The sequence below is a fragment of the Prunus mume genome, linkage group LG3 (assembly GCF_029339155.1).
Source record: "Prunus mume cultivar Tortuosa linkage group LG3, ASM2933915v1, whole genome shotgun sequence".
Classification (NCBI taxonomy): Eukaryota; Viridiplantae; Streptophyta; class Magnoliopsida; order Rosales; family Rosaceae; genus Prunus; species Prunus mume.
Window position 1 is genome coordinate 6,074,318 of NC_142700.1, and position 13,775 is coordinate 6,088,092.

At 34.9% G+C, this 13,775-nt stretch overlaps 1 protein-coding gene across 2 annotated transcripts; it reads right to left on the reverse strand.

The window, feature by feature from the left end:
* Positions 1-7,799: 7,799 nt before the first annotated feature.
* Positions 7,800-12,827, reverse strand: LOC103325245 (cyclic nucleotide-gated ion channel 1-like). Of its 2 annotated transcripts, none has more exons than XM_016793108.2 (8): positions 11,954-12,827; positions 11,812-11,867; positions 11,151-11,607; positions 10,861-11,052; positions 10,418-10,719; positions 9,462-9,573; positions 8,859-9,107; positions 7,800-8,485 (listed from the first exon to the last, which is right to left on the reverse strand). In XM_016793108.2, exons 2-8 carry the CDS (start codon positions 11,853-11,855, stop codon positions 8,069-8,071), a joined length of 1,773 nt encoding a protein of 590 aa, XP_016648594.2. In that variant the 5' UTR covers positions 11,856-11,867; positions 11,954-12,827; the 3' UTR covers positions 7,800-8,068. The 2 variants fall into 2 exon arrangements, with proteins under 2 accessions (XP_016648594.2, XP_016648593.2); XM_016793107.2 differs by having other exon boundaries at positions 11,812-11,877.
* Between the last annotated feature and the right edge of the window lie 948 nt (positions 12,828-13,775).

A 13,775-nucleotide genomic window follows, 5' to 3' on the forward strand; every position in this document is an offset into this window, starting at 1 on the left:
CCTCACCAACTATTTTTACTTTATGATAATTGTTCGTTGGCCTTAACGTCATTTTCAGTAAAGGATTTGGCTGTTTTCCCTGTACTAGCCATTTTTTCTAAAATTGCGCCACCATTAGCGTCAAAGTATTTTTGTTTGAGCTCTACATGGCTTTTCCTCTGTTTCCTATATATCCCAAAAATTGCAACCAGTAAAACAGAGAAGCTCAATGACACGCCTGCAATAAATTGAAAACCATATATATGTTATTCTTAATAGTATCCTCGGTCCGATGTCAAAACTAGATTATATTCATTGCCAAACAGAATTAATATACTGCATGTGTGTTGAATATACTGCTTACAGGTAAATAACTAGCTCTAGTACATACCCAGCGAGATTTTCAAGCGTGTTTGTGAGGGAACTTCGATGCACGTAATCTGGTCTTGGTTGGTAGCCACTATCACAGGAACAAGAGTAATTTCCTTGTAGATTTGTGCACTGTCCATTCTTACAGGGTTTTTATCGCACTCATTAATATCTGAAATAAATAGTAAAACTATATATCACAGATCCATCAAGAAGAATATCCTTAATTTTGAGCTTTAGAGCTGCATATAATATATGTATGTATTTGTATACCTTGGCAACCATAGAGGTATGGGTTCCCTTCGAAGCCTTTCCTACACCGGCAAATGTAACCCATAGACCAGTTATGGCAGGTGGTATTTCCCTTGCATGCAAAAGTGTCGTGGTTTTGACTTGCAACTTCACACGACTCCTCCCTAACCTGCCAAACAAGAACCAGGGGAAGCCGGCTTATATTGCGAAGTTGTTGAAAGCTTGTACTTTGAATGAAAGAGCCATGTCTCACAACGAAGGCGAAGCCGCAGGGTTAAAGTCCCATACGTACCTATTGTTATAGCTTTCACCCACAGAGTCAGGTTGTTCAGCCCAGGATCTTCGTCTGTGCAACACCCCATGCCAGAGCAAGACTCGTTCTTGTCAATGGCGTACGCGTAGCCACCAATTTTCTTTCGACATACGGAGACGCAGCCAGTTGTGTAGCTTTGGTCTTCCCGGCCACCGAATAAGTACGCTCGTGTCACAACCAACCACAAAGAAGCTTTTTTTCTCCAGAGATGGTGTAAGGATTATACACCCTGAGCCCGCCGCTGCTTTGGTCTTCCCTTGGGAGTCGGATACCTTGGTCGTTATAACAATCTCTATTTACTAACTGCAGTATATGCAGCTCACCCTCTTCAAGAGATATGTTGGAGACAATGATACGGGTTTTCATCAATCGGGGTAATGTGGGCTCATTATTATTGGATTCTATGCAGGTGATGTTGAATTCTGGTCGGGAGTAACAACCGTCACCAATGCCAAATGGGTATGGAATTGGGACATTACCACATTTGGGTTTGCAGGGAGGCAGGGCTATAGCTGTTTTATTTTCTTCTCCTCCTCCTCCGGCGCTTGCTCTTGTTGTTGCTACAACACTTGTCGCTGCTGGTACAAGTACTGCTAGCAACATTATTGAAAGTAGAATAAGCATCCCATATTGAGAGGCCATCTGCGGTATAGGCATGCACTGTACGTTATGTGTAAATTGTTTTCCTAAGGAAACCGAGGCAAAGCCTGGCCTATTATATAGATAGGAAATGCCTTTACTAACCTATAATTATTATTTTTTGTCTGTTAACACTCATCTGTCCGTTTTATTTATTTTAATTAACGAGTGAGAAAAGATTCCACCTTGAAACCCTTTTTCGATAATATGAAAGTACGTGAAAATATTTGATTGGCCTGGTTGGTTGTTAAAATTGGTGACCAAGTGGCGTGGCTTGACTAAAAGACTTTCTTAATAGACAGCTTTTTCATATTCCTGGTGAACTCGACAATAATTAACCCACCATAGAAAGAATGCATTGACATGTAGTCTACGGCTAGATGAGCGTCCACGTGGCTGTTCTAAACATCAAACGACATGTAGTACTATGTCATCGCGTTAAGTCACTTTGGTGTCATCATCCACTGGATCCTTCGTGACCCCATCTCACGTGTATATTATGATGATTTTTTCTGACCGTACTATTGTAGCATTCTATAATCTCTCTCCATATAGAGCCTATTTGGAACGAAAATTCCAAAACTAGACACTTGTTATTTTTTAATTAGTTCTTAGTGTGTTAAAAAAATTTCAAAAACCAATTAGGAAATGATAAGTGGCTAGTTTTGAATTTTTCCCTTCAAATAAATTATATATAGATAATTATATAATATATATGCTAAAATGAGCTTTTTGAAAACCTATATTACGGGAGATGATTTTTTTTATGTGCAAGTTTGAATACTAATACTAATCTCTCAATGCAGTTTACATATGAGTCATCTCTCTAACTTGTTGGAAGTCCATGGAACAGGAGGAGAACCCTTCGATTTAGATAACGATTCAAATTTAATATTTGATATATTCTCATGTGGGCGTGACATGATAGACTTATTATTCAATTTGATTAGCCTACAATACAGAGAGTATCATGTCAAAGAGAAGATCAAGGAGCAAAGATCAAAGATCAAGGAGGAGATCACCAAAGAGGAAATCATCAAGAGAAGATCAAACATAAATTGGTTCATATAATTGGTTCAAGGGTAATTAGATATTATCCTTTCACTTGAATTTTCCATTTATGAAAAATATATCAATGTTCATAGCTTAAGATACTTGGAAGAAGTTTTGTTTTTGAATTTAAACAACCACCATAGACTTCAGCTACAATTAATTTGATTAAATGCATGTTTAATATTCAAATGAACATCTAAAAATGTTTTGAAAATCTTACAATTGGTATAAGAGCCATAGGTCATGAAATTGATATGTTTTTAGGGTTGAGAGATGCATATATGGGGTAGGCTAACCCCATTGTTATGAATATGATACCAATCTAATATTCTTTAGATTACTTTATCACTTATTTAGCATATTCTGGTAATTTGTTTCTTTACACGATGTGTAAAAGCTAACAAAATAAATTTAATTTAGTAAGTTGTATTATTTAATCCCCTTCGTTTATTGAATTAAGTTGACCGAGAGCATTATATATAGGGGAATGTGGATTTCCTATGTAAGTTAATCATTTTTCCAGTGGGCCGTGACGTGATGAACATCATGTTGATTCTTTTTTAGTGGGCCGTGACGTGATGAACGCAGTTCTTTTGGGGGCAAGGGAGAGTGAGGTGGGCCAGGAAGAGACCCCCTTCCATACAGATAATGATTCACATTTTATATTTGATTTATTCTCAGACAAGAATGTGAGCGTGACATGATAGGCTTAAAGAAACTATGCATATCAACGTTGTCAAACTTTAGTTAAGAGGAATTGTTGGAGTTGGAAGGGCCACAAAAATACTTAAAATTTTAACTAAAGTAGGAAAATGAAAATTCACTTAAAATTGCCATGGCTGGCTCCACCTCCATCTGTACGGTCCATGGTGGAGATGGAATAATGTTGCAGATTATTACTTATTGGAGCCCATTTAATATTGTTTTGAATATGTTGTTTGGAGTGCTGCTAAAATTGGTGTTTGTTGTCACGAGGGTTTTGTAGTCTTATGTTCAAATTTACATAACATTTTAGTAGTGTGTGTGAGAAATCTCCCATTTATGCATAAGCAACTCGTAAGCACACACCGTCTGTTATGTGTTAATTGTTTTCCTAAGGAAACTGAGGCAAAGCCAGACCTATTGTATGGATAGAAAATGCCTTTACGTTACCTTTTTTTGCCAGTTAACACACTCATCCGTTTATTTATTTATTTAATTAACGAGAAAAGTTTCGAACTTGAAATCCTTTGTGAAAATATTTAGTTGTTAAAATTGGGGACAAAGTGGCCTGGCTTGACTAAGACTTCCTTAATAGACAGCTTTTTCAGATTAGTGAGATAGACTCGAGACACAATAATTGACCCCCACTATATAAAGAATGCATGCATTGACATGAAGTCTACGGATAGATGAGCGTCCACGTGGCTGTTCTAAACATGTTGCTATCGAACATGTACCCGACGTCATCGCGCGAAGTCACTTTAGTGTCGTCATCCACCGGATCCTACGTGGCCCCGTCTCATGTGCATGCGCAGAGAGATGATTTTTATGTGCAACTTTGAATACTAATACTAATCTCTCAATGGTGTATGAATAAAAGGAAAAACAAAAATAAATCTCCTAATGTGTAGGGTATATAATATTCCTCCGTGAAGAGCTGAATTGGTTGGTTGGAATAATATTAAGATCCTCCTCTCCTTGTGTACAAATTTGTTGAATGCAGCCTACATCTAGATCGTCTCTCTAATTTGTTGGACTCCGTTGCATTGTCTAATTCAATTATTTCAGAGTTTTTTTCAGATTAATTATAGTTATGTAATAAGAGCATCCACAATGAACTCCTTAAACCACCTCATCAGACAAATTTTAAGGAGAAATTGTAAAAATACAACTCCAACCATGCTCCCTATTCACCTCCTAAAATAAGGAGACCTCTAGGAGCTCCTAAATCCGAAGAGAAATAAATGACTCCTAGTGGCTCCCTATAATTTAATGTCGCTTTATTTAACGAGTATTTTAAACCTTTATTTAATGCTAACTTTTAAAAAAAAAAATAGATATGAACTAATCAAAAAAGAGTTATAATATTTATAACTCCCTAAACTAGAGAGCACGATTGAAGTTTAAATTTTATAGAGCCTTAAAATAACTTTTATATTTTTTTAGCTAAAATTTAACTAAAAAAATAGAGAGCATGATTGTGAATGCTCTAAATAAATTTATTTTAAAAAATAGACAGGTCGAGGAAAGGAAGAGAGAAGTAAAGGTGTCCTTTTATTTATATTATTATTGCTAGTGCCTAGTGGGTCGGTAGAAGGGTAAAACCGGCAAATTTACGAGGGTGCTCATCATGATGATTGGTTCGTCTCTATTACTTGCTGGAAGTCCATGCCTTCAGGCCATGTAACATCCTAGATAATTGAGTCCCATGATGATGATCGATGCATGCATGCATGGCTCATGATGGAGATAGAATTTTAAAGCATCTCAACAACGTCGATGCATTGCGTACCAATGGGATACAAAATGTAATGTCTCCAAAATGTGTGAGTAGCATGAACCACCGGATATACATAGAGAGGAGAACTAAAGATTGAAATACAAGCAACCGGTTCTTGGAGAAATTACTAACGTGAAATATGTTCGAGATATGATTGGAAGTTTTAAAAGAAAAAAACGTATTTACATATACAATGGCAGTTCAAAAAAACGTAGAATTTTTCTTTCATTAATTCTACATGTAGATGAGATTACTTGACATAAATAAATTTAATTTAGTAAGTTGTATTATTTAATCCCCTTCGTTTATTGAATTAAGTTGACCGAGAGCATTATATATAGGGGAATGTGGATTTCCTACGTAAGTTAATCATTTTTCCTTCTGAAATCTTTGGAGAATGCAATTATAAAGGCAAGCCAAAATGTTACAATTGTGACAAATTTGGTCATTTGGCTAGAGAGTGCAATGCAGGAAAGTCTATATAGAAGGCAAACTGTAAGTCAATGAAGTGTATGGGAACTTGTTCTATGCTAACTGTGCAAACTGAGACAAAAACACAAGGAGTGGTACACATTGATGTACAGTAATCATATGATTGGAAATGTGGAATTGCTTATTGATGTATGGACAAATTAATGGCTGGGAGTGCAAATGCCAACTGGTGCACTTGTAAAGGCAGAAAATATATAAGGAAGTGATGTATCTGCTAGACTAAAGGAGAATTTGTTGAGTGTTGGGCAAATGAATGAGCATGGATACTAATTGGTGTTTGGAGAAGGCATGTGCAAAGTGTTTGACAGTTCCTCAATGAACTATCTCATCATCAAGGTTCCAATGAAGAAGAACATGTGATATCTTTTATATCTATTAGCTGAAAACTAGTTAGCCATGAAAGCAACAGTCACTCATTGCACATGGACTTGGCATAAAAGGCTAGGACATCTACACTTTAAAGGGTTAAAACAACTGAGAGACAAAGATATGGTGCATGGATCACCTTAACTAGAAGAGAAAAATGATGTGTTTGAGGACTGCCAACTGGGAAAACAACACAAAATTAGTTTTTCAAAAGGCCAAGCTCAAAGAGCAAATATTCCACTTGAGTTAGTTCACATTGACCTTTGTGGCCCTAAGAGAAATGAATATGTTGCAGACAACAAATACTTTATGTTGATAATTGATGACTTCACAAGGATGATTTGGGTCTATTTCTTCAGAAACAAATTTAAAGCTTTCAATAGTTTCAAGAAATTTAACTCCATGACTGAACTGCAATCAGGGTACAAAGCGATGTCTAGGTCTAGTGCCGAGGCCGAGTACCATGGGATTACTCAAGGTGTATGCAAATTACTATGGTTGAGAAGATTGTTGGTAGATCTTGGGTTTAGACCCCAGAAACCCATTGATTTGTATTGTGATAATAAAGCTGCAATTGCAATTGCGCATAACTTTGTGCAATATGATCGTACAAAGCACATGAAGATTGATCGACATTTTTTTAAAGAGAAGTTGCATGCATAAATTATTTTTTTCCGTTTATATCATCCGAGTGTATCAACTAGCATATGTTCTTACGAAGGCTGTGTCTACTACGGTCTTTCTCATCACTTGACAAGTTGGGCATGTACATGACATCCTGCCCAACTTGGGAGAGTGTTAGTGAGATCCTAGCTTAATTATGATATTTATTTCGTAGTTTATTAGGACTATATTTCTTTTCTTTATGAGATGTAATTAATATGATTTTATCTTGTTTCCTAGTTTGACCCTTCTATGGTTACATCCTTATATTATAAATACCTCCTTTTGGAGAATGAAATACAACCTGAAAAATATTCTACCCATATTGTTTGACTGAACATAGTGTTTCATAAACACATAGTATTAATTGTTCCTGATAATAATCAAATAGTAAAACAATTTTCAATTTTTTAGTGGCTAATATAAAGATGGTACGTATATATACCTTCGCAACCATCTGGGAGATATGGGTTCCCTCTTGGAAGCCTGACGAACACTGGCAAATTTTCAATTTTTTCCTCTCCTCCTCTTGCTGCTGTTAGTACAAGTCCTAGCAACATAGAAAATTGCATAAGCATCCCATATTGGAAGGCCATGTATATGCACTGTATCGTTTATGAGGAAAGTGAGGCAAAGCCTGGCCTATTTTGTAGGGGAAATGCCTTACTAATCTATAATGATTTTTCTCTGTCCACCTCTCATCTTCATTAGTCTTGTTTTTTTAATCAACAGATGCGAGGAGATTTGAACTTGAAACCACTAGACTAAGATCTAGTTAGCTTATTAATCTTACGTTCCAAGTCCACATCTAAGTTGATCCACTGGTTATTAAATATAATTGATCAATCGTTTCATACATCAATAAGTTTCATCAGCTTTCTCATCTATTTGTTGGTTCTTCTGGAATATATATAATTTTGTGCACGAAGGAATGACTGTTCACGTATATAAATTTCAGATAGATCCAACCCATTATAGATTTATGCAATCCTTGGAATATAAACCTCAAGCTGTTTACGACATATACAAGATTTAATTTCGAGTTGATGTTTTTCTTCTTTATGGAATGTAGAGTTAAAAAAAACAACCAAAATAAGGTTGTAGGCCTGCATGCAGCATAATCATGAAATGGAATCTTGGTAGAAGATTTTCAATAACTATCTGAAATTATTTAACCCAAAAACCATATGATTAATAACAATTTCTCGGTCATCCATAAATTAAATATTTACCAAAAAAAAAACAAAAGTATGATACAAGCACCCAAAAACGAGATAATTCTAGACATAAGTACGATACAAGCACTCAAAAACACAAGTAAAAAAAAAAAACTGGATATCCTTGTTACTTGGAAGGTTACCTAAATTACCATACATATATATATATATATATATATATACACACACACACACACATGACCAGCCTGGCAGCCGCCGTAGAAGGTGGGAGGGAGATCAAGGTTATACGTTTAACTTCCACCACCGTTCGTGTTTGGAGACTACCCTTAGCAAGTCCTGGGCTGAGAGAGTAAAACCTTCTACTTTTGTATGACATTTGACATTTTCGGTCCAGCGAGGAAGAACCTCAAACCCAGATTTGTTGGGGGATGCCCACGTCAGAAGCTTTTCTCCATAAACACTTTTTCCAGGTCCCTCCTTGTCCTTTGGGGATGGGACACCAGAATCTTCTGTTGTTTCTTCACGTCGTGCAAAGCTAGAATTAGAGTAGGTAAATACAGTTCCATCTATAATAAGAAGCATGCGATCAATTGGTTCCCCCTCTGTAAATATCATCTGATTTACTTTGTACGTCACTGGCGTCAGACAGTCGCACATCATTGTCAGCACATTCTCATTTATAAATTGGAGGAGTTTAACCTGTATTTAAAATCAATCGACATTTAAACACAAACCAAGATTCATTCATTTATATAAGTTCAACAATACAAATTAATTCCGTGTAAATTAGACTAATGTCCTGGTCTCTATTTAATAAATCTATAAATATTGGATTTGAACTGATTAAGTTAGATGACAATCCAACATATTATTTCTTAAATCTCATTTAAGGAAATGCGATTTATAAGAAGTACTGCCTTGGTCTCAATCTAAACCAAACTGAACCATCAAATGAGATGTATGAGTGACGGAAGGCCAAGGCAACTCATGTATTTCTTAGGTGGTCAGAATTTTCTTTTTTAATAAATAATATACATACAAATACTTGAAAGAGAGAGGTTGAGAAACATACTTGTGATAGAGTTTTGAAGCAAAGAAGATGCTTTAGATGTTTTTTCATATAACCGGGAAGAACATTGAATAGAATCTCCAGCTCAGCATCTTTGTCCTCTTCCAATTTTTTATTTATGTTTTTCATGATTTCATCCTTCTTTTCATCATCAATATGATATTTCCTCATCCACTCGTCTATATCTCCTTTTTTTAATTCAATCTTCTTCCTAATTTCCTCCGATTGTGTGGTTCTCATCTGAATGAATGTCTGAAAGGTACATTTCAGCACAAATAGTAAATTAGAAGTGTATATCAATGATCCAATCATCTAACTTTTAAGTATTCCTAAAAAATCTATGTAAAAAATCACTTGATTCTAAAACCATTTGATGCCTTATTGGTTTTCAAGGTCAAATTTTTTAAGGACACAAAGGCAAACAGTTCAGATAGTTGAAATAAAATTTTAGTGAACCTCACAACGCATCTCAAATAAAATTATGCAGAGATCCATCAATAGAAGAGAATATACATTTACATAAGATGGAGGTTCGCCCCTGAAAGCTGAAGGAAAGTAATTGAAAGTAAACCAAATAGATATCTAAGAGAGAGATTTATTACTAACCTGAATATTTCCAATGAGATATATAAATAATAGCAAGCCAGTGACAGAAATTAGAATTGCAAACAAGTTTTCCCACACATAATTACTTGTTGCAAGATTCGTGCCAAAATTGCTGCAAAAAGTAAGTAATGGACCAAGAAAAATGTGAGATACTAATGAATGGCAGAAGAAAGTAGTTACAAAAGCAACACTTATTTGGTTCTCTAACAATTATTTCCTTCTTCTATTAAGCTTTTGTATGATCAGAGGAATGGGGGATTCCTAAAAGGATCCTCCTTGTAAGTTTAGTTACCACATAAAAGGAAAAGTAGTCTTATTTAAAATATATCATATACAATAGGAGTAAGTAAAGAGAAAATTTACAACCGTTCCTTTATTTACTGACTTACAATGCATATCAAGTAGTATAAAAAATTTAGCAAGACTAGCACTAGGAAGCACTTTGGAATATGATATATATTATTTATAAAATAGAGAAGAAGAAGAGGAATAGGATATCATATTTTGTTGAAGACTTTTTTTATTTATGAGATATTTAGTTATATATTCATTCTAAGCACTAGTGATATAAATAAACTCTGCACCATTTAATCTTTATATTACTTTGATGCCCTATCTTTACAACTGACCCTATTGAATTTAATTTTGATTAAATTACTTTGATGCCATATCAAGGATTTTGAGTTTTTTTATGAGATTTTGGGGGTTGGGCTTATTTTAAGAAATCGATAGTAGTTTGATAGGAAATTAGCCTCTGTTATGTTATAAATGGATTTTGGTTGTGTTCCTAAAGTCCATTTTATATTAGATATATATTTTTTAATTTGGACTTCTATATTGGGTATAATAGTGAATCTTTTTTTTTTTAATCTAGTATAAAAAAAAAATCTGTGATTAATAGAGGATACAAAATAAAATAGTGAAATTTTAAAAAAGATATACATGTGCAAGCAAACCTCAAATTTCGCAGACCCCACCAGAAAGAGTAGCACAACTTCGTTGGAAAATTTATATGCGCCGCATTACCAGACTTAAGGGAATCAAGAAATATTCCATACTCAAACGGCTCTATAGCATTGTATGGAACATTTATTTTGCAATGTTCATCAAAAAATGTGATATTTGGTTTGGCAGCATTGTGACGATCACAATAAAAGGTACTCATGCATCCCCCAGGATTTGTTTGATTTTGACAAGCCTGGTGCCAACAGAAGGTCTCTCGTTGAATGGAAAAGAAGTACCAAAACGCTCCAAGAACCTATGAAAACATAATTAATTAATTGATAGATCTAAGCATTAATCATGAGTTTATTGTAAATCCAACTAAACTTCATCAAGCATTTATCGATTACCAAAATAAGTCCGTATTAAAATAAAAGGATATGGAAGTGAAACTTACGTGACTAGCAATAATGTATAAAAACAAATTGAATAGGGCTTTGACCCATATTCCGATGGTCCTTGTAAGTTCGGTAGAAGATAAAATAATTCGATAAATTCTTGGCAGATACTGGCTGAGAAGAAAAAAGTTGACAGCCTTTGTTGGTTCTGAATATCCCGACCACATTTTGAAAAAACCTTTTACTAGAAGCTGCACAAAAGAATAATAGTAATGGGTTAGAAGTCCATTGTAATTAAAGCTGCCTAGTCTATAAATTTTACACCAAAAATTTAAATTTCTCTTATTACTTGTGGCATGGGAAAACCAGAGAGAAGGTCAGTCACCAAACAACACCACTTCAACTCCCGGGCTAAATTCTTAGCAAATGGAATTATCTCATCTCTTTTTATTAACGTCGTTTGCCAATCCACTTGCCATTCTGGCTTCCCTTGGTTGATCTCCTTGTAGGCTTTATTAAGCCCTCCATAGATTTGATATCCAATATCCACCACGAAAGTGATATCCGTCAGAGATCGCAAAATCAGAGCCACATTCCACAACCTTTTGTCCATTCCAAGGCATTTGTTATTCTCATCGATGAATGGAATGTATAAGAACAAGGGATCTAGGGAAATTGCAATAGCACATGAAATTACAATCATCTTGTTCCAGAAAGAAGCTGAAAAATGTGTTCTTTCCCATTTCTTTGTTAAAAATTCTCTGACTTCGGATGGCAGACATCGTGCCAGTTTACCTGGTGCGTCGCTAATTAAAAGAAAAGTGCAATCAGAAAATTGAGATAAGTCTAGACTTAACAAATTAGAGTATATCTAACCCAAAATCAAATGACAAGTCAATTAAAATACATTACGATATCGTAGAAAACGAGATGATACTCAGTGGGGCACGCCAAATAGTCATCTTAAGTCATCTTATATTATTAAACGGCTACATCTTGCAAAAACTAACCTTATGATTTTGGTCAGATCATCAACACAGCGCTGTACAGACATAACTTCAAGAGCCTACAGAAGCCTTTGAAGGTAGATAGTGAGAGAGATTACAAATATTTATTTCAGGAAATTAAGCTTCAACTGATAAAAACACTTACCACGCTATTTACTGGATGCAAAGGCAAGAGGATGAGAGAATAGCGATGATATTTTTTTCCTTTTTCATTTTCTCTTTTGGGTCAATAAAACTTCATCAGATGAAGAGAGTAAGGATCTGTGAGGAGAGAGGCCGTTATTCTGCTAGTCAGAAATAGCTGTGGGCTTACTAGGCAATTTCGTGAAGTAATTATAAACAGGGCAATGACTTCTGTTTACCTTCGTTGACTGACCAAGACTTTGTTTCTTTTAAAAAGACCTAGAACTGATTTATTACTGACAGGACCTCTTTTCGCAACATTTAAAAAAATAATAGAGAAAACTATGGTGCATGGCCTTAAGTTGCATGTACGTTTGCAAAAAAAAAAATCTTTTTTCATAGGAAAAATGCTAGCAGTTTTTTTTCTAACATTCTCGTTGAACTTTTTCCAATTTTCTAATGATACATGGCACTTCTCTCTCACTCAAAACAATGTTTTTAATTTTAATAAAACATTAAATTCTATTTCTATATATGCCCTTGACACAAGACACAACCCAACCTCTCTCTCTCACACACATTTGTGCGATGAGAAAAAAAAATCCAATATTTTTTTGTCCCTCTCTAACCTCTATAGACCCTTTGCTTCTCAAATCATGAAAGTTCAAACACTTTTTTTTTATAAACAAGATCAAATATTAAAATAATAATAATAATAATAATGGTTTGGTGGTGAGATTTGAGAAATAAAATAAAAAATTGTTCAATTACAAACAACAGAGAAAGGAAAGGACGAGGGAAGGTGGGGGGCTGTTGGGTGGGGATGTGGGAGATGTTTGGTGGTAATGGGGGGGAGAGGAAGTGGGTTACTTTCATGTGCTTGTTTGGGTACTGGTCATGGGTCATTGCTGGGTATTAGTGTTTGTTTTGGGGAGAAGCGGGGAGGTATAAGAAGGGTTGAGGGGCGCTGCAAAGGATAGAGAGGATTGAGAGTGAGATGGAGAGAGAAAATATTTTTTAAATTGAAGAAATTAGGGAAGTCAATATATTTAATTTAAGAGTAAATTTGGAAAACAAAAACTAGCTTATTTGATTATTAATGACATTGTTTTAAGTATAAATAAAGTAACACATGTCATGACAAAAAGAAAGAATTTGCAAAAAAAAAAAATTAAAGAGATGATTGCTAACATTCCCCTTTGTATAAATGGAAAGAACACTACAAATACTTTCAACACACGACCTCGTGCATCACGCCAGTCTATCTCCATTCATAGAATCTTTATTCATAATTGATCTTGACTAGTGCTGGATATGGAATTGATTCATGCTTTATCTAAAGCTGATGATATTTCACAATTGATGTAGTCTTCCCTTTATATTTATATTGTGGGGTTAAATAATTCACATGATCCTCCATCGGTACAAATTTGTCCATTGCAATAATGTTGTCTGGGTCGTCACTAACTTCTTGCAAGTCCATGGAACATCCAATACAATTTAGTCCCACCTATATGGCAAGAGGATAAGAGAATAGGGATGATATTATTTTCCTTTTTTTTAGGTCAATTAAACTTCAATAGATGAAGAGAAATGATTTACAAGTTGGTATCTAAAGATGGTATCTCTAGCATGACTCTAAATATTTTAGCAAACAAATAAAATTTCCTTCTATAATCTTTGACAGGTAAGCACTACAAAAAAAGAAAAGAAAAAAAGAGTGACAACAACCACTATTATTTGGTGATATTTGCTGGGGTGACTAAAGGTGAGGTGACATTTGTTGGGGTGACTGTTGCCATTTTTTATTATAAAAAAAATATAGTGAAGAGTCATTCTATAGT

Excerpts from the sequence above, each read along its gene's own strand:
- LOC103325245 (XM_016793108.2), bottom strand. The coding sequence starts at position 11,855 with ATGTCTGTACAGCGCTGTGTTGATGATCTGACCAAAATCATAAG. Across the intron at positions 11,608-11,811 it reads GATCTGACCAAAATCATAAG|CGACGCACCAGGTAAACTGG; the intron begins GTTAGTTTTTGC and ends TCTTTTAATTAG. Across the intron at positions 9,108-9,461 it reads ATCTCATTGGAAATATTCAG|ACATTCATTCAGATGAGAAC; the intron begins GTTAGTAATAAA and ends TGTACCTTTCAG.